Genomic DNA, 24844 nt, shown 5'->3' on the forward strand with positions numbered 1-24844 from the left:
GCTTGACTTTGTGCTGCCCTCCTCTCAGATTCTTAGAAATCCATGAACCCTATGATATTATATCCAAAATGATGTGTGAGATGGTTCAAAGCTTTAATTGATTCTCAAAGGGGTCCTTCACCCAAATGAGAGGTTAAGAATCACCCTACTGAGAAGTGCTTCTCAAAGTACAAGCTGAAGACCACATAATTATTTAGGTCATTTCTTTAAGGCAGATTTCTAGGTCTTACCTCTGGAGGAGAGATTAAGTCTTACAAACTGCAAATAATCACATACAATTCCAGACAAGATAATAAGAACTTCAAATCATAGACTAATAAATGTGCTGCATATTTAAGTTCCTGTTTTCAGTCAAGAGACATTTTACCTTTAAAAGAGGTATCAATCTATTTCACTAGTATATTCAAATCAGCTTTGCATTTCAGTACTTGTCACACTTAATAATTACATATTTTTTGTGTGTGATTATCAACATCTACCATGCCCTCCAGGCGGGCAAGTATCTCTCTTCAAGTCTACTCTTTCCACAAATTAAGCGGGACTATCATTTTCAGCAACATCACCATCTAGTGGCAAGTGCAGTAATTCCGGCCCAATTTTACACACATACACACACACTGGTTTTCAAACTTCTCTCCAGCTGCACAGAACTGTTCCTCCTAAAAAAAAAAAAATGGCAGCCTTTTCCAAGTTGTCATGTAAAAATGACCTGCCAAAAGACACTATATGCATTTGATCAGTTTTATTTCATTTTTTAAACTACAATCTTTAATTATTTGGCTCCTACTGCTGGTTATTTTCTACTAGAAATCAATGACAAATGGACAGACATGGAAACATCTTTTCATAGTTGTTAGGCTTTTCAATCTGTGGACTCATATGCTTTTGAATATTTTATACTGCAGATGTTAACAGATAAAAAGATAAAAGATTAAAAATTTTCTCCCATAAAGAGAATTATGTACATAGAAACTAGCTATAGGTGAGAGACAGCATTACAAGTGGGTAAAAGATAGGCTATCATTGCAAGGACAACTGGTCATTGCATTGGATTAAAAAATTATTCATATTAGCTCTTAGCTTCTCAGAACTGTCCAGAAAAGACAATAATCCCCACAATGTACATGGCATGTTGACTCTTACAATTCCATTCTCTCTTCAGTTCTGGTAAGGTGTGGAGCACAAGAAACAGTTCCCACTCCTTAACCCCTAGCACATAGTAGGGCTCCTTTATAATATTCGCCACACTTGAAATAAGACTTATTTGGGGTTGTTTCTGACAAAGCATAACTTCTATTATGGAAAAATTGAGGCATAAAAAGGATAATCACATCTGTTTTCCCACCACCCAAAGAGAATTTTTTTTTCTTTTTTTAGATACACGGTCTCGCTCTGTCACCCACGCTGGAGTGCAGCCTCAAACTCCTGGGCTCAAGCGATTCTCTCGCCTCAATCTCCGGGGTAGCTGGGACCACAGGCGCTAGAGGAGAATTCTTAACATTTCTTAACGTCCAGGCCTTCCGCTCTGTGGTAATTACATATACACATCCTTTAAAAATTAGGGTCATACTGGACGTGTAGGTTGCTTAATAGTTTCGAGAGAGACATAGTTGCGAGTTCTTCATCGAGGTGTGTTGCCTCTCAGAAAGCGCGGGAACCCGGAGACGCAGCCTGCCCTGGGAGGGCGGGCAACTGCAGCAGCTCTGTCTAAGATAAACGAGATTGGGGTCCCGGAAAGGAACACGCCCCGGATAGGGGTTCGACGCCCCATGGAGACCTCCAAACGTCCCTCAGCGCCACACTGCGCGCGCGCGCACTCTCCTGGGCTCGCGGGACCCCGCCGGCGAGGCTACTGCGCATGCGTCAGGCATGGAGCGCGGAAGCGGAAGGTTGGATGCGTCGAGTAAGCACCTCAGCAACCAGTAGCCATGCGCGGCTTGGAGGAGCCGGGTCGTCGGCCTACAGCGACCCCGTGCGGCTGCGTGAAGCCGGCTCTGGAGACAGGTAACTTCCAAGAGACTGGCAGTGCGACACTCTGGAGAGGTCTTCGTTGCCAAGCGGGGTGTGAAACGCAAGATCTGGAACTGACGTGCGTCATTCTCCTACCTACGGCGAAGGCACGGGTCATGTGCTGCGGCGACCACGTGATGTACTTCGGCGAGTGGGATGACGTCATCGGGGTTGTTCGGCTTTGTTACAAGGCTTGCACTGTCCGCCTAGTCTTGGCTCAGTAGCTGGAGCAGCTAAGTGTAGCGTAGCGGCTTTTCTCTCAGGGGTTTCGTTGCCATAGTGTATGGGGGGTGGTGGTAGGCGGGTTAGGAATTAGTAAATGCCATAGGAGAGAGGCATCCTGCGCTGTAGGAACGAGGAGAGAGAAGGGGAAAATTTCGGTCGGAGAAAATAGTTTTAAATTGGGCCTAGAAAGGCATGAATTTGTTTCTGTTTACTCACACGTTTTCATAGAGAAATATTTTAGCTTTAGAAACTAGAAAGCGAATGGAAGAGAAGTAAAATAGCCTGCCAGAGAAAGCCATTGTCAATATCTTGGTGTCTACCTTCCATACTTGTTTCTTTGCATACACACTTGAAAAGTGAGATACTATACGACCTTACTGTTTAGTAACTTTAAAAGAATTAAAAAAAAAACTTAACAGGGCAATTAATGTTAATTTTAACACTTTGTTTTGTTATTATTAATTTTTGTAGAGGCAAGCTCCCACCATGTTGCCCAGGCTGGTCTCGAACTCCTGGGCTTAAAAGCAATCCACCTGCCTCAGCCTCCCAAAGTTTTGGGATTACAGGCGTGAGCCACTGCAACCAGCATAACGCTTTGTTTTAGAGATGTACTCTAATTCGTGTAACCAGCTTCCTGTTACTGAGCATTTAGGTTATTGTCAGTTTGCATTGTTCTAAAAGAAAGCTCTTGAAGCCGAAATGTTTGTGTGCATTCTAAAGTTTGAACTTTGTTAAATTTCTTGGAAATGCTATTACCTGGTCAAATGTGCTTATTTTAAAAAAAATTGTTGCACACTGCAAGATAACAGGTCTAATATTTTGACAGGAAGGAAAACGCAGCAGCCAGGGCTCAGAAGTCTACACAGTATAGGTTTGGGGAGCTAGAAGTCTAAAGTGTTAGATGGAACAGGGAGGTGAGAACCTTTGGGTTCTGATTGTGAAGAACCTTGAGTGCCAGGCTAAGAAGTACAAAGTCTGTTAGCAGTAGAGACCATGAAAAGTTTAAAGAGTTAGCATAACACGAGAAACTCTAGGATTGTTGAGGATTGGTCTAGAGTATTTTGAGAAGGGGAAGAACTTGCAGTGGAAACAGAAAGCCTAAGAAGGGTAATTTCATAGTCCAGGCAGAAAGGAAAAGGACCTGAACTTATTTTCAGAGCAAGATATGTAGACAATCCTATATACAAAAAAACCCCACGTTGATTACTTACTGGCTTTTTACTTATTACGCAGTTAATACAGTTGTAATATTTAAATGAGGAAAAAGCCTGAGCAGGGACTTTAAAAAGCACTCTTTGCTGGGCACTTTCTATTTTACTGGATGCTTTCCATATTTTATTAGTACTCTTACAGCTTTCAAAAGTAGGTATTATCCTTGTTTTATAGATGAGAAAACGGATTCAGAGAGAGAAGCTAGTTTTTCCCATGGTCACAGAGCTAGTGTAGTGGCCCTGTGTTGTTTTTATCCTTTCTCCATTCTGAAACCAGTCCTAATTCTCGTGCTCCTTTGAGGAACCACTTCTCCCCTTTTCCATGAGATTCTTGTGCTGGTTTTTGGTATACCTGTGCTCATTTATCTCTATCCCTGCAAAGGCGCCTAGCTAGAATTGTGGATTTACTTGTCCTTCTCTGTCAATATACTGGAAACCCTTGAGGATGAGAACTGGTTCTTATTTGTACCCCCAAATCCTTAGCACAGTGCTTACCAAATGGTAGGTATTTACTGTTCTTTTGGGTTTTTGTTGTTTTGAGATAGGCAAGAAGACCAGAATTCCCCTGGACAAACAGTGTCAGGTCTCTGCTTCAAATAGCATTTGTATTTCATAGCCTTATCCCCAGCCTCCTGGGGATATATATATTTATATTCAGAGAATAATATATATATTTATATATATTCAGAGAATATATAAATATGTCCCAGAAGAGTTCAGACGTATTAGAATATGGATATTTGATATTTTGAGATTGGTCCCAAACAGAGTAGCAGAGTTAGAAGAACTCTTACAAAGTACCTCTTCAGTATACTTTCAGTTCGTTGCTAATCTAGTGTTGTCTTGCTTATGTTCTTAAGGAGATGCACAAAGAGGATAGAAATAAATCTAATTGGCAGCCATATCATATGTGTAATCTGAAAAACAGGCATAGACTGATTCAGTGAAGTGATGAATCAGCTATAATATAAATTCCTAGGCCCCAAATCAAACAGTCAAGGGCGGATGACTTTAATTACGTTACTGCTGATAGGACATTTTCCATGATATTGAAGTATGGTGTGAGGGTCTCCCCAACCATTAATTCCACTGTAGTAAGAGTTCTTGGTTTGTATCTTTTCTCCAAACTTAACACAATGTCTGGCAATTGTAGACACTTGGAAAATAGTGTTTCTCTCTTCCTTCCTTTCCCATCTTTCTCTTCTTCTTTCCTTTCTTTTCTTTTTTCTTTTCTTTTCTCTCTTCTTTCTTTCTTTACTTTTCTCCTTTTTCTCTCTCCCTTTCCTTTCTTTTCTTTGCTTTCTTTTCTTTTTTCTTTCTTTTCTTTCTCTTTCTTTCTTTCTTTTCTTTCTTTTCTTTCTTCTCTCTCCCTCCCTCCCTCCCTCTCTCTCTCTCTCTCTGTCTCTCTGTCTCTCTCTGTCTCTCTCTCGGTGGAGCAGGGCTAACTCATAGGCAGTGTGCCCAGAGTATCAGCCAGAAAATGTCTCTTGAACAAATGAAAACGAGACACAGGAATTTTGTGGCTGGGTTAGGAGTCTTTTTTGGCCATTTATCTTCCAGACATAAAGAAGATGCACCAGGTCGTTTGGCCTCAGTTTCTTCATTTTTAAGATGTCTGCTATATCTGTTCCACAGAAGCATGGATGAAGATCAAAAAGAAAAATAACAAAAAAAACAAAAAACAATGTCTATAAACATACTTGGAGAAAAATTAAAGTTGCCAAAAACATACAGAGTATGGATGGATCTTAGCCTCATAATATTGAGAGAGAAAAAGCAAGTCTGAGAAGACACCTTACAGTTTGGTGCCAGTTTTTATAGATCTTAAAGACAAAAATCAATGAAATGCTGTTTAGGCATGCATGTACATGTAACAAAATCATACTTTGAAAGGAAGTGAGTGATAAAGACCAAATTCAGGCTTCTGTTTATCTCAGAGGGAAAAGAAGGGTGTGAGATAAGAGGAAAACAACCTAAAAAGACACAAGTCGTTGGTAATGCTCTAGTTTTTGGGGTGGGTGGTGTGTACGTGGGGTTTCATTATATATATATTTCAGTTATTCATGCCGTATAACTTACATGTATGTTGCATATAATATATGTATCAAATAATATAGCTTCTAGAAGTGAAGAGTAATGAAAGATACTGTGAGGGACAGCCCCGGACCTAGAGTCTTACTGCTTATGCTGGTAGGGTAGATTTACGGAAGCAGGAAATAAAATGAAAGTCTGAAGTGCCTTTATATCAACTTTGAGAAATTGATAACGCTCTCATGAAATGTGAAAATAAAAAAGTTATCGATAAATTCAAAGTGGTAGCCATGGAAACCTTAGACTTTAAATTTATATTGATAGTGTCTGGCCATTTTTTTTCTTTTGAAATATGTTATTTAAAAAATTGATTTTTTTTTTTTTTTTTTTTTTTTTTGAGATGGAGTCTCACTCACCTAGGCTGGAGTGCAGTGGCGTGATCTTGGCTCACTGCAACCTCTGCCTCACAGGGTCAAGTGATTCTCCTGACTCAGTTTCCTGAGTAGCTGGGACTCCAGGCATGCACCACCATGCCTGGCTAATTATTATTATTATTTTTTAAATTTTTTTACTTTTAGTAGAGATGGGGTTTCACCATGTTGGCCAGGCTGGTCTCAAACTTCTGACCTCAGGTGATCTGCCCGCTTCAGCTTCCCAAAGTGTTGGGATTACAGACGTGAGCCACCGTGCTTGGCCTAATTTGTGATTATTGAAAAAATTTCAAATATTATAGAAATTACAAAGTTAAATTTAAAGGTAGTTTAAAAATCTTACCACCCAGATAAACCACTGTTGAAAAAAATTGGTGAATATTGGCCAGGTGTGGTGGCTCACCCCTTTAATACCAGCAGTTTGAGAGGCCGAGATGGGCAGATTGCTGGAGGTAAGGAGTTTGAGACCAGCTTGGCCAACATGGTAAAACCCCTTCTCTACAAAAAAAAACAACAACAACAAAAAAAACAATTAGATGGGCATGGTGGTGCGTGCTTGGGAGACTGAGGCACGAGAGTCACTTGAGCCTGGGAGGTGGAGATTGCAGGGAGCCGAGATCATGCCACTGCTCTCCAGTCTGGGCAACAGAGCGAGACTCTGTCTCAAAAAAACAAACAAACAAAAAACACATTTGGTGCATATCCTTCCAGATAGCTTTCCAAACATACCTGTGCATGTTTAAGAAGGTAAATAAATATATAACAAATTTCCATAAGTGGGATTATATACATATTATTCTTTTACTTTTTCAATTTCCACGTTAATCAGCTTAGACATATATAATCTTTTCTTCCATGCAACATGAATTTTTTGAGTACCTACTCCCTTGCAGGCAATGTACTAGACAGTGAAAATGCAGCAATAAACAAGACAGAAAAACTCCTGCCCACATGGAGCTTACATTCTAGAGGGGCAGCAGGCTACTGTACCAAGCCTCACTTGAAATCTACCTTGCCTCTAAATATTTTAGCACTATGAGCTTATAAGTTGTCTTTATTGCTTAAATTAGTTTATTTCATATGTTCTGTTGCTTTCAATTGAAGACATCCTTACTTATATATACCCAGTGTTTCCTCATCTTTCATTATTCTCTGCCTCTTATTTCATACTCCAGCCAATCAAAATAGCTTGTTTCCTGGATATGCTATGACATTTCTCACTTTTGTGTACGCTGTCTCCTCTATTAGAAATACCCTCATAGGCCAAGCATGGTGGCTCATGCCTGTAATCCCGGCACTTTGGGAGGTCCAGGTGGGCGGATCATGAGGTCAGGAGTTCAAGACCAGCCTGACCAACGTGGTGAAACTCTGTCTCTACTAAAAATACAAAAAAAAAAAAAAAAATAGCTGGGTGTGGTGGCGGGTGCCTGTAATCCCAGCTACTGAGGAGGCTGTGGCGGGACAAATGCTTGAATCTGGGAAGCAGAAGTTGCAGTGAGCCGAGATCGCATCACTGCACTCCAGCCTGGGCAACAGAGTGACTCCATCTCAAAAAAAAAAAAAAAAAAAAGTAAAATAAATAAATAAATAAATAAATAAGCCCTCATAGCCCTGGCCAAAGTCACATGACTTAGTACTGGTAGCATAGAATTTTAATTATGGTCATAGTAGGTATTCTGAAAATGCCCCCTTCGTTTCATTCTTTCTTGGACCATTATTCTTTCTAGTATATCTAAAGGGATATTACTATGTATGGAATGATGTGTGTGTGTAATGATGAGAATATACGTATTCATGAACATTATAAAAATCATTTTTATAGTTGTACAACACTAATATTTTAAAACTATGAAACCAATGCATTAGAGAAAACATGTTTTCTTACAACTTGGTTTGACCTTTTGACTAATAATTTCTTAACTAATTTTCTCCTGTAGGGAATCTTTTAACTGAGCCAATCGGCTACTTGGAATCCTGTTTCTCGGTCAAGAATGGTACTCCAAGACAGCCATCCATTTGTAGCTATTCTCGAGCCTGTTTGAGGATTAGAAAGAGCATCTTTAATAATCCTGAACATTCCCTGATGGGCCTAGAACAGTTTTCTCATGTTTGGTAAGTTATTTTATAGTTAGATGTAGGATTTTGGGCCAGAACTTGCCCCCAAATAAAGTACTCCAATTGAAGGCAACCTTGGAGTCTGCCATCCAGACCACCGTCATCTTTCTGTTTTGTTTTGTTTTTGAGACGGGATCTCTGTCACCCAGATTGGAGTACAGTGGTGAGATAGCGGCGCATTGCAACCTCTGCCTCCCAGGCTCAAGGTATCCTCTGACCTCAGCCTCCTGAGTAGCTGGGACCACAGGTGTACACCACCATGCCTGGCTAATTCTTTTTTGTATTTTTGGTAGAGATGGGGTTTCACCATGTTGCCCAGGCTGGAACTCTCATCTTTTGCGTGGATTTTTTTTATTTTTTATTTTTTAAGACAAGTGCAGTAGTGAGAAGGGGGGAAAAGTAGAACAAAAAGTTCAATCTGTAACTGACTGTGAACAATTGATTGAGATAACTCACGACCTTTGGACCAGCCTGTTGTATGGAATTTTGTACTGTATTTGTGCATATGATTGTCTGTGTCATTTAGACATCCTCAGGGAAGCTTGGGATCCACTGAGGTGGCATGTTCCATTTGCAGTTGGTTCTAATTGTGATGAATGCCTTCTGTTGAGTGGAAATTACAGACCTCCTTGACTCTGCCCCTGGGTCATTATTCTGCCCTCTAGACCAGGGGTCCGTAAACTATGGCCCATTTTTGGTAAATTATTTTTATGGAAACACAGTCATGTCCATTTGTTTATGTATTATTTGTGGCTGCTTTTGTGCTATAGCAGCAGAGTTGAATAGTCTATATAGTGACTGGTTGGCCTACATATCCTAAAATATTACTCCCTGACCTTTTACAGAAAAAGTTTACAGATCCTGCTCTAGACTCATGTAGAATTAAATATACTCCTAAAAGACAAGACGCTGTAGAAATCTGGATACTTTAAGTGTTACCTATATTAGGGCCTGTGTTATACTAGCATTGTTTGTGGTCTTTTCAAATTCTGTCTGTGTTCATGCTTCTTCACCCCAACATCAGCAGTTTAAATCGGTCTGTTTTTGTTGGTGAAGACCTAAAAATTAAGTGTTTATTCTGAAATAGTTTATTTTTCATGTTAATTTGGAGACAAGATTAGATTAGAAAGAAAATGTGTGTTCTGACCTAGTTTGTATTATGACCCTGATTGAATTATTTAAGTTATTGATGATGTAAAACATGGGTTCAGAAGTTGTAAAACATGGGTTCAGAAGTATATAAAGAGATTTTTCCTTATCCCTCCTATTTTCCTCCTCTCTCCCCAACCCCAACCCCTCATCAGAGATTATTACTGTTGACAGCATGGTGTAGATTCTGCCAGACCTTTTAATGTTTTCTTTTTCAAATACACATAGAAACAAATGTATACATACAGAGTGAGTATTTGTTTTTTTAAAAAAAGTATGTTTTCTTCACATAACAGTATATACCATGGAGAGCTTTCATAACGGTAGATTTACCTTTTTTTTTTTTTTTTTGCTTTAATAGCTGTCTATTATTACAAAATATAGATGTACCATGTATACTCTTGTTAATGGAGGGCTATATTGTTATAATACTGTGACAAACTCCCTTAGAAACATTCTTGGCCACTTGTGTATTTTTATGGACAGGATGTCAGAAGTGGATATATTGGACTAGAAGGTAAGCATATTTAGAATTTTAGAGAACTACTTCCAAGTTATCCTCTGAAATTAACCAATGTATACTTCAATAATATATGCAAATGGCCTTTTTCTTACACCCTTCCCAACACAATATGTTATCAGTGTTTTACATTTTTGCCTGATGGGGAAAAAGAGTATTTTGGTTTTTTAGCTTAATTTCTAAATTTAGAAATGTCTAATTATTAGTGAAGCTCAACATCTTTTCATATGGGTCTTAGCTACTTGTCATTTTTTTGTGAATTACTTATTCATGTTCTTTGCATAGTGTCCTATATTGGGTTGTCCTTGGTAATCTGTAGGAACAATTTATGTGCCACAGATACTAACCTATGGTCCATTATGTATGTAGCAAACATTTTCTCTTAGGCTGACATTTTGTAGTATAAATGTTGTGGTTTCATGAGTTCAAATCTGTTAGTTTTTCTTCATGGCTTCTTGGTTTCGTATCTTACTTAGGAAGGTCTGGTCATGCCAAATGAAAAAAAAAAGGAAGGTCTGGTAAAATTATTTAACATTTCTGAACTTCAATTTCCTCATCCCAAAAATGGGGGATAAATTATATTATTTAAGATAGTTAAGAAGATTGCATGAAGTGAGTGTAAAATTATTTTACCGTACTACCTGACAAACAGCAGACAGTAAATATTGTTCATTGGGCACTTGACAAACATCTCTTAAGTTCCTACTGTGTGCCAGTTGTTGTGTTAGCTGCAAAGGATGTGGAGAGAAGGAAGGGGGATGGTGCTATTTTCTTCCTGCTAGATTACAAGTTAATACTATTTAAAACATGATTTCTGTTAATTTGTGAAAGATTGCATTTTTTCCCCCATCAGATCATTGTGGTAAAATAACTTGTGCTCTTTTCTTATTCCGTGGTTTGTTTTGTTTTGTTTTTTTATAGGATTTTGTTTGTTTTTCATAAAAATGGTCATTTGAGCTGTAAGGCAAAGGTGCAGCCTCCTAGGCTGAATGGTGCAAAGACTGGAGTTTTTTCCACAAGGAGCCCTCATCGTCCCAATGCGATAGGACTGACCCTGGCCAAGCTGGAAAAGGTAGAAGGTAACCCATTTCATTTCTACTTTTACCTTTTTCTTTACGCAGAAAAGCCTTGTAAAATAAACACAGCATTCACCACTGGCTGTTTATTCAGATGAGTACCAATGATGTTAACTTCCTGAGAACCACCAGACATTGAAGAAAATACAATGAATAAAAGAATGTTAGCATTGAAAAATGTTGAAATAAACTCTCATAGGATGCTCAGAGTTTATGTTATTGCATATATCCAAAACCATTAAATTATTTAGAAATAACAAAAATTTCATAATCATTAAATTAGTAACCACAGTTTCTCTGACTTGGAATGCAGTGAATACAAAATGATTAAATGGACACTTTCCAATTTAACACACAATAACTCATTGTACATGCACATATGGAAGACACATAGACTGGTGGTATATCATTCCTTCCTTGCAGTCTTGGGGAAATGGACAGACATCATGGCTGCTGTGCTGATATCAACTGTGCTATGTGGCAGGAGTCTGGGATGAATCACACTACAAGGACAAACATTGGTCAGATTGTAGAAGTTCTAAACTAACTAGTTTTAACTGTGTGTTCATATATAATCTAGTTACACATTTATGAAAAGCAGTCCATTCTGACCTAACAGGCAGCAGATGAAATGGCAGGTAAACTAGGAGTCAGGAGACCATTCTAGGCTTCAGCCTGCTGGTTGTGAAGTGGGAAAAGGAGAAGGACCTACTTCCTCTGTGATTCAACAGAATATTTTGAGAATCTTGTAAGACAAAAGTTCTGAAACTATTGGACACTAAATAGATGAGAGCGGTTATTTTGTTCGTTCTCTCCCAGAACTTGAACTCTCTCACTGGATTGTACTCAACTGGGCCTTAGGTAGTTTCCCCAGAAAAATTCAGTAGCTGATCCACCTTGACTTTTATCATTTATAATAGCTAACCAACGTGGGTAGCAAGTACTAGAAGATTTTATGATTATTTATGCAACCCACACATATTTTCTAGCACTGATTATGTGCCAGGCATTGTCCTAGGTGCTGGAGCTATAGTGGTAAACAAATCAGATAAAAGTAGAAGTCCCTGCCCTAAAGAACTTAATGTTTCAATTGGGCAGGTCAAGTCAGAAAGGTTAAAAGGCAAACACAGTAGCACTGTAGACATTACTATATAAGCTGTATGACGACTAGTGTTTGTGCAGTGCTTTACAGTTAGTAAACAGTGTTCACGTACCTTATCTCACAGTGGCTTTGTGGGTTTGACACAGTAGCAATCCTCATAGGTGAGGAAACCAGGGCTCTTTAATGTTAGATAATCTGTCTAATAGCATCCAGCCAGGTGGTCATCTGACTAAATCTTTTGAAGTTTTAACTTATGCTACAGTGCCTTTCTTTTTCCTACAGATATTAGGCGTAATTCATCATCTAGCAAGTCTGGAATCATCCTTCCAGAGTTCAAGGCTCATTCATAATAAGCATGTGTCAGAAATCAGGGTCCTGTATTAGTTACATTTTTCTTAAATGGAGACGAAGTCAAATATGACTGCATGCCGTTTTTCTGTTCTCTTTTGACCTATTTTCCAAGAGTAAGGTTAGTAGATGACTATGTGTAGCAGGAACTGGACAGCATATGTCCAGTGGGACAGCTGGAGACTTGTCTTTAGTATTTGGTAATGCTGACTTATGTGCTGCTTAATCTTTTGAGTCTTCATGGATGTATTAGATTTCTATTGTTGTGTAACAAATTACCACAGAATCATCAGTTTAAACAACACACATTTGTTATGTGTTTGAAACATTATTATGTATCTGTGAGTTGGAAGGATGGGCACAGCTTAACTAGGTCATCATCTGCTTAGGGTCTCACTAGACTGCAATTAAGTTGTCAGCTGAGATGAGTTCCTATCTGGAGGCTTGACTGTGGAATAATCTGCTTCAAGTCACTTAGACTGTTGGCCACATTGATTTCCTTGCCATTGTAGTAGGACTGGGGGCCCCAGATTCTTGCTGGTTGTTGACTGGAGGCTGTCCTCAGCGTCTAAAGGCTGTTTGCAGTTCCTTGCTCCGTGGGCTTCCCAGCATGCCTGCCTACTTCCGCAAGCCTTCAAGGAGAGTCTCTCGAGTGAGTCTTCCAGCCAGCAGCAGTGCTAACAAAAAGCATAGTCACTGGAGGGACATCATACCTCTTTTGCCATATTCTATTGGTTAGAAGCCAGTCACAACTGAAGGGGGAGGATTATATAAGGACATGAACTTCAGGAGGTGCGGGTCACAGGGCCACCTTTGGATCTGTTTGCCACAGTAGAAACCTTCATTGGTCCCACAGAGATATATTGAGGACTACTATATCCCTGGAACAGAAGCACCAGTGATACAGAGATGAGTTGGCCCCAGCCTGTGTTAAGGGGCCTGCCTGCTGTCTAGGGATAAAGACTCTAAGCTGGTCACTGCCCTACCACGGGGAAAGGGCTCTGGCAGAGGTTTGTGCACAGGCTTCTCTATGGGGACTGTAGGAAAGAATACTTTTGTCTGGAGGAGCCAGAAAGGCTTTGTAAAAGGTGTACTTTGAGGGCCTCAAAGATCAAGTAGGAGTTTGATAGGTAGAGAAGAGGATAGGCTACCAGGTAGCAAGAAGGATGTGTGTTGGTTCCAGGTCTATGTGAGAGAATTATGAGTAAGCGCAGTGAGGCATAAGCAGACAGTGTTAGAGGATTCTGGGGTGTGATTGTATTCTCCAAGTGTTTGCAGTGTTCTTCATTTTTCATGTTTTTATGTCATAGGTGGAGCTATATACCTTTCTGGAATTGACATGATACATGGCACACCAGTACTAGACATCAAGCCCTACATAGCTGAGTATGACTCGCCGCAAAATGTGATGGAGCCTTTAGCAGACTTTAATTTACAGAATAACCAACATATACCAAACACTGCGTCCCAGTCTGACAGCAAGACTGACAGCTGTGACCAGCGACAGCTGTCAGTGTGTGATGAGCCACAACCTCACCATAGCACTAAGGAGAAACCTAAATGTCCTGAAGACAGAACTTCAGAAGAAAACTACCTGACACACAGTGACACAGCCAGAATTCAGCAAGCATTCCCTATGCACAGGGAGATAGCAGTGGATTTTGGTTTGGAATCAAGACGTGATCAGAGTTCCAGTATGTCAGAAGAACAAATTGGCCCATATGGCCCGGAGAAGAGCTTTTCAGAGAAAGGTACAGACAAGAAGCTAGAGAGAGTGGAAGGAGCAGCAGTCCTGCAAGGAAGCAGGGCAGAGACTCAGCCCATGGCCCCTCACTTACCTGCTGGAAGGGCTGATGGAGCTCCCTGCAGCGTGGTTCCTGCCTGGGTGACAGAGGCCCCTGTGGCCACTTTAGAAGTGCGGTTTACTCCTCATGCCGAGATGGACCTTGGGCAGCTCAGTTCACAGGGTGAATCAGGTATCTTCAGTTTCTTCATTCTGAATGAGAGATGAACTTTTACTCTGAGATTTAGCCAAGTTTGGTATTTGTGAGGGCAGTTATATGGAGTGTTTGTCAGTGTGACTGGTTTTTAGGAAACAGGTATAAAATAATATTTTTGCAGCACCATCATACAATGAGTCTTGTTGGACAACTGTGTGGTCAGCACAGTTAGTTCCAGGCTGTCAGCAAAGCATTGGCAGAGAGTGGCTGCTGCCTCACGAGGTGGCCCATGACTTACAGCGCCTTGTCTGCTTGTTAACAGTAGTTCTTAGAGTCTTCAAGCATCATTCAGAAGCTGAATTGTGCTTGTTCTGTACTTATGTACCTAAAGTTTTCTTATTTGTTTTACTGTCTTACTAGAGAAATGTTGCATTGTATTCTGATACAATTGATAGCAAACAGCAAAATTCAGAGCTGTTGCAGAAATAAGAAGTGATAAGACAGCTTAGCCTTTGGCACAGAGGACTCTAGGAGCCCAGAGTCAGAGGGGAAGAGTCTCTTAGCACAGAACTTGCCCCAACAAAGTCCCACAGCTAGAGGCATACACTTCGCTGCAGAAGAGAGGCCACAGGGCTCTTACATGGAGCCTGCTTACTTTAACACTTGGTTCTTAACAAATGTTATCTGGTTCCCCCAGCTCACAGCAGATCCCAAGCAGTAGCCTAGGATGAAGGAAGGGGCTGTTAAGATGTGGATACAGCGATACCAGTAAGAAGTAACTAGTTTCAGTTGTAGTAGGACTGGGGGCCCCAGATTCTTGCTGGTTGTTGGCTGGAGGCTGCCCTCAGCGTCTAAAGGCTGTTTGCAGTTCCTTGCTACGTGGGCTTCCCAGCATGCCTGCCTACTTCAGCAAGCCTTCAAGGAGAGTCTCTCGAGTGAGTCTTCCGGCCAGCAGCAGAGCTAACGAAAAGCATAGTCACTGGAGAGACATCATACCTCTTTTGCACGGTGGCTTACTCCTGTAATCCTCGCACTTTGGGAGGCCGAGGTGGGTGGATCACTTGAAGTCAGGAGTTCAAGACCAGCCTGGCCAACATGATGAAACCCCATCTCTATTAAAAATACAGAAAGCCAGTTGTGGTGGCAGGTGCCTGTAATTCCAGCTACTCGGGAGGCTGAGGCAGTAGAATTGCCTGAACCTAGGAGGCAGAAGTTACAGTGAGCCGAGATGGTGCCACTGTATTCCAGCCTGGGTGGCAGAGTGAGACTCCATCAAAAAGAAGAAGCTGGTTGCCAAGGAGATGTCAGATTGCAAAAAGCTCTTCTTTGTGTTACAACTCAGTAAGGAGCCAGCCTAGCCATATAAAGAGGGAAGTTCATTTATTCATTCTACAGTTGTTTACTGAGCTTCTGCTAGGTACCAGACATTGGTCTAGGTTCTTGGAGTACATCAGTGAACAAAACAGATTTTAAAAACCCCTGCTTTTGTGGAGCTTGCATTCTAATGGGGAGGAGAGAAACAAACTAAAAGCATAATAAGCAATCAAGTTATTATACCAAACATACTCAACATTATATAATATTGGAAGGTGATAAGAGTTACTGAAAAATTTAAGAGAGAATACAGCAGGGTTGGGGTGTTGTTACTATTTTACTTTATTTTTGAGACAGGATCTCACTCTGTCACCCAGGCTGGAGTGCAGTGGCAAGAATATGGCTTACTGCAGCCTCAACCTCCTGGGCTCAAGCAGTCCTCCCACCTCAGCCTTCTGTGTACCTGGGACTACAGGTGTGCATCACTACGCCTGGCTAATATTTTGATTTTTTTTTTTTTTTTTTTTTTTGAGATGGAGTCTCACTTTGTCGCCCAGGCTGGAGTGCAGTGGCTCGATCTCGGCTCACTGCAAGCTCTGCCTCCTGGGTTCATGCCATTCTCCTGCCCCCGCCTCCCGAGTAGCTGGGACTACAGGTGCCTGCCCCAACACCCAGCTAATTTTTTGTATTTTTAGTAGAGACAGGGTTTCACCGTGTTAGCCAGGATGGTCTTGATCCCTTGACCTCGTGATCCGCCCGCCTTGGCCTCCCAAAGTGCCTGGATTACAGGCGTGAGCCACCATGCCTGGCCTATTTTGATTTTTTTTAAAGAGATGGGGTCTCATTTTGTTGCCCAGGCTTGTCTTGAACTCTTGGGCTCAGGGGATCCTCTGTCTCAGCCTCCCAAAGTGCAGGGATTACAGGTGTGAACCTCTGCACCTAGCCTGTTGCAGTTTTATTTATTTATTTATTTATTTATTTATTTATTTATTTATTTATTTATTTGAGACAGAGTCTTACTCTGTTGCCCAGGCTGGAGTGCAGTGGCCAGATCTCAGCTCACTGCAAGCTCCACCTCCCGGGTTTACGGCATTCTCCTGCATCAGCCTCCCGAGTAGCTGGGACTACAGGTGCCCGCCACCTCGCCTGGCTAGTTTTTTGTGTTTTTTTAGTAGAGACGGGGTTTCACCGCATTAGTCAGGATGGTCTCGATCTCCTGACCTCGTGATCCGCCCGTCTCGGCCTCCCAAAGTGCTGGGATTACAGGCTTGAGCCACCGCGCCCAGCCTGCAGTTTTAAATAGGTGGCCCACTGGGGCCATATGAGCCTTTCACTGAGAAAGACACATATGAGCAAAGGTCAAAGAAGTGAAGACATGAGCTAGCCTGTCCGGAGAAAGGACATGCTGGCCTGAGGGACAGCCAGTGCACAGCCACAAGGTGGAGGGTGCATGGCATGTTTGAGGTCAGGTGGCCAGAATGGACCGAGGAGGGCTGAGTGGAAGGATATGAGGTCAAAGAGGCACTAGAAAAGGGATGAGGTCACCTAAGGGTTTTATAGGCCATTGTAAGGACTTGAGTTTTGATCTTGGGAGAAGTAAAAGGCAGAGGAACTTGATGTCGGTATCCCCGGAGAGCAGGGGGCCATCTCTGGGGTCAGATCACTACCTGTGTGATTTCTGGGATGTCACATCTCAGTGACATGCAAAGGCAAGCTGGAGTTCCTTATTGAGAAAATGAAGACTTTCATTCCATATCCAGAAAATAAAGGGTTACACAACCAAATATACTAGATTTTCCCCTGCTTTACTAGCAGGGAGAGAATGAAGAGGCTAGGCGGGTATTTGGCTTTGATACTCCAACCTGAAGGAGGTTCTTCTGATGGCAAAAGAAGTCTAAAAGTTGGGACTAGAGACACATGCCAGCGGACACTAAGATTTCCCCATTTCTTCCTGTCAGAGCCACAGCCAGCCTACACTGTTGCCTTTTGCAAAGGAAAAGCCACCCCTTCCTCTGGGTGGAGGCAGCCACCTGCCAGGGCTCAGGAACTGGTTTTAGCCCCAACATGCCAACCTCAGCCAGGTGCTGTATGCTGAGCACCCCCTGCACCTCTGGATGTGGCAGTTGCGTGGTCATGAGTGCCGATGCCACCTGAGGGTTGTGCTTCTCGTTCCTCCCTAAGGCTTTACTTTTAAACAGAGCTTTTGATTTAAAAATTGATCTCTTTGTTTTTAAAAGTTTTGTTGATAGAAATAATTTCATCACTGTATACAGTTGATGGGAGGAAGCTGGTCAGTTGTAAAAGGATTTTGTGGTGGAACGAAACAGTCCTGTCTTCTGGATAGTTTATGTTTACACTTACCACTTGTCCTGTGGTTATTGTTGAATGCAACCTACTAGGGAAAATTTTGTTTTTCTTTCTTTTCGTTTTTCTTTCCTTTTTTTTTTTTTTTTTCCTGAGATGGAGTCTCGCTCTGTCACCCGGGCTGGAGTGTAGTGGCGCGGTCTCGGCTCACTGCAACCTCTGCCTCCCGGGTTCAAGCGATTCTCCTGTCTCAGCCTCCTGAGTAGCCGGGATTACAGGCGTGAGCCACCACGCCTGGCCTGGAAAGTTTTGTTTTTTTAAACTGCAGTGCAATATGTGTCAGATGTTTGAAATATGCCTTATTGATTAAAAAAATGATTAAAATGAGAAATTACGCAGTGTAACTACAAAACAGGAACTGATTGATAGCAAACAGCAAAATTGAGAGCTGTTGCAGAAATAAGAAGTGATTTCAGGAAGCTCTGAGTCTAGAAGAGGTTAGAGGTGTTGAAATGGAAGGAAGTTTGGTGCTGGAGTAAAGGTCTGGGCAGAGTGCTGTGGGCACCCTGAGAGGAGAATCCTGACTTGGGTCTGGGAGGGAGTGTGGGAGGAAACGGTGCTTGAGCGGAGCCTGGTAGGATGAGTAGGCAGGGAACTGGGAGAAGGCACCCATGCCAGATGGACGGCCAACCAGAGGCCTGAAGCCTCTCCTAGAAATGCCATCATTGGGGAGTGTGATGAGCTTTCCTCATTTTTGAGTCGCCTTCAGAGCCATTTTCTATGAGCCATGCAGTAAAGGAATCTTATTGCCATATAATTGATTTTTTTTTTTTTTTTTTGAGATGCAGTCTCTTTCTGTCACCCAGGCTGGAGTGCAGTGGTGCAATCTCTGCTCACTGCAACCTCTGCCTCCCAGGTTCAAGTGATTGTCTTGCCTCCTGAGTAGCTGGGATTACAGGTGTGTGCCACCACACTGGCTAATATTTTTTTGTTTGTTTTTTTTTTAGATGGAGTCTTGCTCTGTTGCCTAGGCTGGAGTGCAGTGGCACGATCTGGGCTCACTGCAAGCTCCGTCTCCCGGGTTCACGCCATTCTCCTGCCTCAGCCTCCTGAGTAGCTGGGACTACAGACACCCGCCACCACACCTGGCTAATTTTTTTTTGTACTTTTTTAGTAGAGATGGGGTTTCACCATGTTAGCCAGGATGGTCTTGATCTCCTGACCTCATGATTTGCCCGCCTCAACCTCCCAGAGTGCTGCGATTACAGGCATGAGCCGCCACGCCTGGCCTATTTTTTATGTATTTTTAGTAGAGATGGGATTTTACCATGTTGGTCAGGCTGGTCTTGAATTTCTGACCTTGTGATCCTCCCACCTTGGCCTCCCAAAGTGCTGGGATTACAGGCATGAGCCACTGTGCCCAGACCATATAATTGATTTTTGACTAAAAATTGTACTTCATGGCTTTATTTACCCAACTTGCTTATTAGATATGGCCCACAGTGATTTTTGGCTACTTATGGAAATCAAATCCACTCTAAGAGGGATAAAGATCCACTGCCACCAGAGATGATATTTTGAGCAGGGACAGTGTTTTTAAGGTCTGTGCCTCCCTGGAAGGGGCCGGCCTTCATTTGGATGTATGTGATGTTGTAGTTATGAAAAACTAGATCACAGTTACTTTTTAAATTTATGTTTTATATACACTATTTAAAAAAATTAAAATACATTAAAAATCCTACAAACATAGGAAATTTTGCTGTTCCTTCGGGACAGCAAATGTGAGAGAGTCCCAAAGCAAAGGGACGTTACTGGTAACTGTGGGGCTGTGACACCAGCTTTCTGGTGCAGCCTCTCTTGCCTGTAGCTGGTGCTCTGGGTGTGTGTGGGTTTAGTTCTCTTTCTTGTGGCTTTCTGAGGATGCTGGGACTGTCATGCATTTCCTTGTCTCTGTTCTGAGAAGAAAATGACAAGGAATTAAAGTCTACATTGAGTATAGAAAAGTGACATTTTGGATGTCAGAAAAGTGACATTTTGGTTGACAGAAAACGAAAGCTCACCTCTCCTAGTTAGAAGACTAAGGAAAAATACTACCATGATTTTTCTGTTCAGTAAAACAAAAATTTGGGGGTGTATAAGTTAAACCTAATGACAATAAACACCTCTTGAAAGCGACAGTCTCCATAATGATCAAATAGATTTCCAAACCCTTTCCATGTCAAATGATCTTTAAGGAACCAACCAAATTCCACATTGAAGTTTGCTGTAATGAAATTCAACCTGCATGATAGTGCTCATTGAGTTGTGTTTTTTTCATTGCAGATGCTGGTCAGGCGTCATTTAAATATTTTCAGTCAGCAGAGGAAGCAAAGCGTGCCATTGAGGCTGTGCTGTCAGCGGATCCTCGGTCTGTGTACCGCCGGAAGCTTTGCCAGGACCGCCTTTTCTACTTTACCATAGACATAGCGCATGTCACTTGCTGGTTTGGTGATGGCTTTGCAGAGGTTCTCAGGATCAAGCCGGCTTCTGAGCCTGTTTATATGATGGACCCTGTGGGGTCCTTGGTGTCTCTAGGGTCTTAAGGAGCCTCCCTCATGTCTTTAAGATAGCATCATTGATTTTTGGATGTGGCTTTTGGATTTTCTGAACAAGCTAATGTTGTGCCGAGAAGCAACACTTTGTGATCTCGTGGCTTTTGTTGATTTGGGCTATTCAAAATGTTTATTTGAAAAATGCAATTAATAAACTTAACTAAGAGATATAAAATACAGAGAAGTCACGAAATGCTTTTTGATCTGTCGATATTAAAGAATCCAAAGGTGATGCTGTCTCTAATTTCTGAAAGAAGCTGTTCTTGGTGCACTTGATAAAATTAGACAAAGGTCATTCCAGCAGAGACTTTCAAGTTGAGGGGATCTGTTTAATAATTCATACTGGTTTTCCTGTCTGTCTGGAGAAGCCTGACCTTTCTATTTGATTCCAGATCAAACCTATATCTTAGGAAACTAATAAATAAAAAACAAGTAGTTGGAGATAGTTTTTGAGATTAAACTTCTGTGTTTCAGAGACTCTGTGACATAGTCACACACACATATATATGTATATATATTTAATACTGATTCTAAAATAGAGACTCTCTGAGATTTCTTTGGATGTCTTTGTATCAGAGAAGGAAATCACCCCCAGAAGTTCAAGAAAATTGTTACTGTTTTTTTTGTTTTTGTTTTTGTTTTTGTTTTGAAATGGAGTCTTACTCTTTCACCCAGGCTGAAGTGCAGTGGCGTGATCTCAGCTCACTGCAATCTCTGCCTCCTGGATTCAAGCAATTCTCCTGCCTCAGCCTCCTGAGTAGCTGGGATTACAGGCGTGTGCCACCACGCCTGGCTAATTTTTGTAATTTTAGTAGAGATGGGGTTTCACCATGTTGGTCAGGCTGGTCTTGAACTCCTGACCTCGTGATCCGCCCACCTCGGCCTCCCAAAGTGCTGGGATTACAGGTGTGAGCCACCGTGCCTGGCCTATAATTACTGTTTTTTAATATACTCACTCTGCAACTATTTATTGAGAACCTACCATGGGTTAGGTTTTGGTGATAAGATGAACAAAATGTAGTTCTTGTTGCAAGTCGTGGTTAATGGAAGAAATAAGACATAAACAAATTACTGTATTATAGTTTTAGAAATACAGTAATTATACATGGGTCCTCTGTAGTATCACATAGGAAGCAGTTGTAAGAATGTGTTGCCTATAGGTGATTTTAATGATGTGATCCCAGATAACTGAGGATTTATGATCAACATAACCAAATTAGATGCCTGTCAACACGATACATGCTTTCCTAATCATGATTGTAAATCTTAATAGCTGATTGAAATGAGCTGATTGGAATAGTCTTGAATAGTTTTGAAATGAGCCCTACTGCCTGTGGATGCTTGTGCAGAGTCATTTGTGGCTGATGACACTGTACTCCTAAGCCAAACTGGTTTGTAGTTGCTTTTGATGTTACTTAGAACTTCTTGGGGAAGTATCTTTAATTTGATTCTTGGTTTTTGATTTGTTTTTAGAGATGGGGGTCTCATTCTTTTGCCCAGGCTGGAGTGCAGTAGCCTGATCATAGCTCACTGCAGCCTTAACCTCCCAGGCTCAAGGAATCCTCCCACCTCAGCTTCCTGAGTAGCTGGGTCTACAGGCTCATGCCACCATGCCCCACTATTTTAAAAATTTTTTGTAGAGACAGGGGTCTTACCTCGTTGCCCAAGCTGGTCTTGAACTCTTGGCACCAAGCAACCCTCCCTCCTCAGCCTCCCAAAGTGCTGGGATTACAGGCATGAGCCACTGTGCCTGGGCTAATTTGATCTTTTAAAGTTTTTTATTTTGAAATAATCAGAGGTTCACAGGAAATTGCAGAAATAGTAGAGGTCCCACGTACCCTTCACCCAGCTTTTCATTTAACTTCTTCTGGTGGTTCCATCTTACATAACTATAGTAAACATTAAAGGAAGGAAGTCGACACTGGTATAGGCTACACTTTAGTTTGATTTTGTTGTCTTTTCTTTTGAAAAGTTATTTTGAAGCTTAATCAGGGCTTGAAGCACAAAATGTTTTGTTTAATATGTTAATGACTCTGGGGGATGGTAACCAACCAGCCTTATAACAAGAGGACTATTAAGTTGTTTGGGGTTTTATTATACAGTCTCAGGATTTTAGAGCTAAGAAGGATTTTAGGCTGGGCTCGGTGGCTCACGCCTGTAATCCCAGCACTCTGGGAGGCCGAGGCGGGTGGATCATTTGAGGTCAGGAGTTCGTGATCAGCCTGGCCAACATGGTAAAACCCTACCTCTACTTAAAATACAAAAATTAGCTGGGCGGTAACGGCGCATGCCTGTAATCCTAGCTACTCAGGAGGCTAAGGCAGGAGAATCGCTTGAACCCAGGGGGTGGAGGTTGCAGTGAGCCGAGGTCGTGCCACTGCCCTCCAGCCTGGGCAACAGAATGAGACCCTGTCTCAAAAAAAAAATAATAATAAAAAGGATGTTAAATATAATCTGGCTCCTCCGTTTTCTGCCAGTTCTTGAGTCTTTTCAGTGTTCCCACTATTTGGCCTTTCCAGGCCCCACCTAAACACCCTCAGAGATGAGGTATGCACCCATGACCTATGTAGCTTATTCTTTATGGGCAGTGCTCATTATTAAAACATTCTTCCTGAACGTGAGATCCACTCTGTCCTCTGACAGTTCTGCTCACTAGAGAGGCCACACAGGCTGGTCGCCCTCCCAAGTTAACCTGTCATACCACCCCTTGGTCTTCCCTAGGCTGAGCACCCCATTTTTCTTCAGCTGTTTCTCATAACACGATCTCAAGCCTCTTCTGAACCCCAGTCCTTCCTGAGTCCCCGTATGAGCATTTGTCTCTGTGGGCACAACTTCAAGTGTCCTTTGTGAGGAAATGCGCATCTCTGGTTGGTGAACTTCCATCCCTCAGAGAGAAATAGAAGCACAAATTTGAAACAAGCTCTCTGTTCCTTTATGTCTTGGAAACTTTTTATTTATCCATCCAAGCTTTTTTTTTTTTTTTGAAGCCTTCAAGAGCAGGCAACCATTTACGAACCTGTTCATGGAACTTATTCCACGAACCCAGAAAATTAAATATACCTGAAATGTAGCACAAAATAAGTAAATGATAAAAGTTCCCTCAAACCTTCCATCAAGTGGTTTAAAAACTGTCATTGATTTTATGTCTGGAATCGAAGTTATTTTGGTGCGTTCATGCACACACACACAAATATACACTAATCCTAAAAATGAGATGGAAATGAGCTACAAGAAAACTCAAAAGTGCCATAATTATGACTATCAAAAATAGTGTTACAGCTCTAGAGTCGTTTTGTGTCCTATTTGTATCAAAATCACATTTGGGAGGTCCTTTATAGGTGGGAGGTGAGTACGTCAAGAGGAAGAGGTTGCTTGATTCTTGGTCCTTTAGATTCTTAAGACTCTTTGGCCTGAGTTTTGGAAAAGGGATTATGTCAACAAGTAAAGTTACGGTTTCAGGACTGCCTTAGAAACTTTTTCAAAAGAAAGGAAACAGTTCTTTTTAGCCTTTGCTTTTTGGTACCTGTAGGGGGAGCCCTTGATAGCAGGTATTCTTCCCCCCTTCACTGGCTTGGAGGAAAACGCCAGGAGTTCAAGCTGGTTAGGTAATTTTGGCATTTGGCCCACCTGCCCCAGCTTTGAAGAACAGTAACTTGTACAAGCAGTGCTGACTGATGCTTGTCAGTCACATGTGAGCAGAGATTAGAAAGACGAGTGGCACTTATTAAATTTTTCTTAAATTGTAAGCTTGGCTTCATGGGTGGGATTGATTATTCCAGCAGTGGATCTGTGCACAACCAGGTGACTCATTAGCTAAGCCCATGAACACACATGGACAAGGCATTGACTTTGTTTCTGTGTGTGTGACTTTTTTTCTTGGAGAGAAGAAAATGAAGTTGACGTGAATCGACCTCTTATTGGTAGGGTTTTTTAAATGCTGCGGTCCCAGAGAAAGCAGGAGAAGATTCCATAAAAATGAAAGTCTGCATTACTGAACTTTTATAATGTCCTTGGAACTGGACTATGCGCTTTTCATACATTGGGTGGAGGTTAAGTAACATGCTCAAGCTGGTCACCTGCATGGCTAGGATTCTAACCCACTAGCCTGGCCTTACCGCCTGCCTTAGTACAAGAGCAGATGCTTAGCAAATCATGCTGGTTTATTGGAAGGTCAGCAGTTCATATGATTCAGCACAGGACTCTTTGGCAGAGTGAAGTCCATGGAAATCCAACCACTCATGAAGAATGCACAGAGGAATAAGCGCAGAAACGCCCATTCCCACAGGATCTGCATGGAACCTCCTGGGAAGCAGGATGGGAAATGTGAAGAGCACTGGGCTTGGCCTCAGAAACTTCAAGCACTTTCTGCCCTGCCATGGGCTAGCTTGTGACCTCAGGCAAGTCGCTGCACCCTGCCTCCAGCTCTGTGACTTTACAGAGTTGTTGCAAGGATAATGCTTGGGAAAGTGTCTTCTGA

At 41.8% G+C, this 24844-nt stretch overlaps 1 protein-coding gene across 2 annotated transcripts; it reads left to right on the forward strand.

Moving 5' to 3' along the window:
- The first annotated feature begins 1851 nt into the window (after positions 1–1851).
- On the forward strand, positions 1852–20599 carry TRMO (tRNA methyltransferase O). Of its 2 annotated transcripts, none has more exons than XM_025360736.1 (5): positions 1852–2004; positions 7846–8020; positions 10614–10771; positions 13529–14185; positions 20099–20599. In XM_025360736.1, exons 1-5 carry the CDS (start codon positions 1929–1931, stop codon positions 20356–20358), a joined length of 1326 nt encoding a protein of 441 aa, XP_025216521.1. In that variant the 5' UTR covers positions 1852–1928; the 3' UTR covers positions 20359–20599. The 2 variants fall into 2 exon arrangements, with proteins under 2 accessions (XP_025216521.1, XP_025216520.1); XM_025360735.1 differs by having other exon boundaries at positions 1853–2004; positions 13529–14194; positions 20099–20555.
- The last annotated feature ends 4245 nt before the right edge of the window (positions 20600–24844 follow it).

The sequence above is a fragment of the Theropithecus gelada genome, chromosome 15 (assembly GCF_003255815.1).
Source record: "Theropithecus gelada isolate Dixy chromosome 15, Tgel_1.0, whole genome shotgun sequence".
In the NCBI taxonomy this organism is placed as follows: domain Eukaryota; kingdom Metazoa; phylum Chordata; class Mammalia; order Primates; family Cercopithecidae; genus Theropithecus; species Theropithecus gelada.

Bases quoted from the DNA above. Each gene is read 5' to 3' on its own strand.
- TRMO (XM_025360735.1), top strand. From the start codon at position 1,929: ATGCGCGGCTTGGAGGAGCCGGGTCGTCGGCCTACAGCGACCCCGTGC. The intron at 2,005-7,845 runs GTAACTTCCAAG...TTTCTCCTGTAG, and splicing joins GAAGCCGGCTCTGGAGACAG to GGAATCTTTTAACTGAGCCA. The intron at 14,195-20,098 runs GTATCTTCAGTT...TTTTCATTGCAG, and splicing joins CAGTTCACAGGGTGAATCAG to ATGCTGGTCAGGCGTCATTT.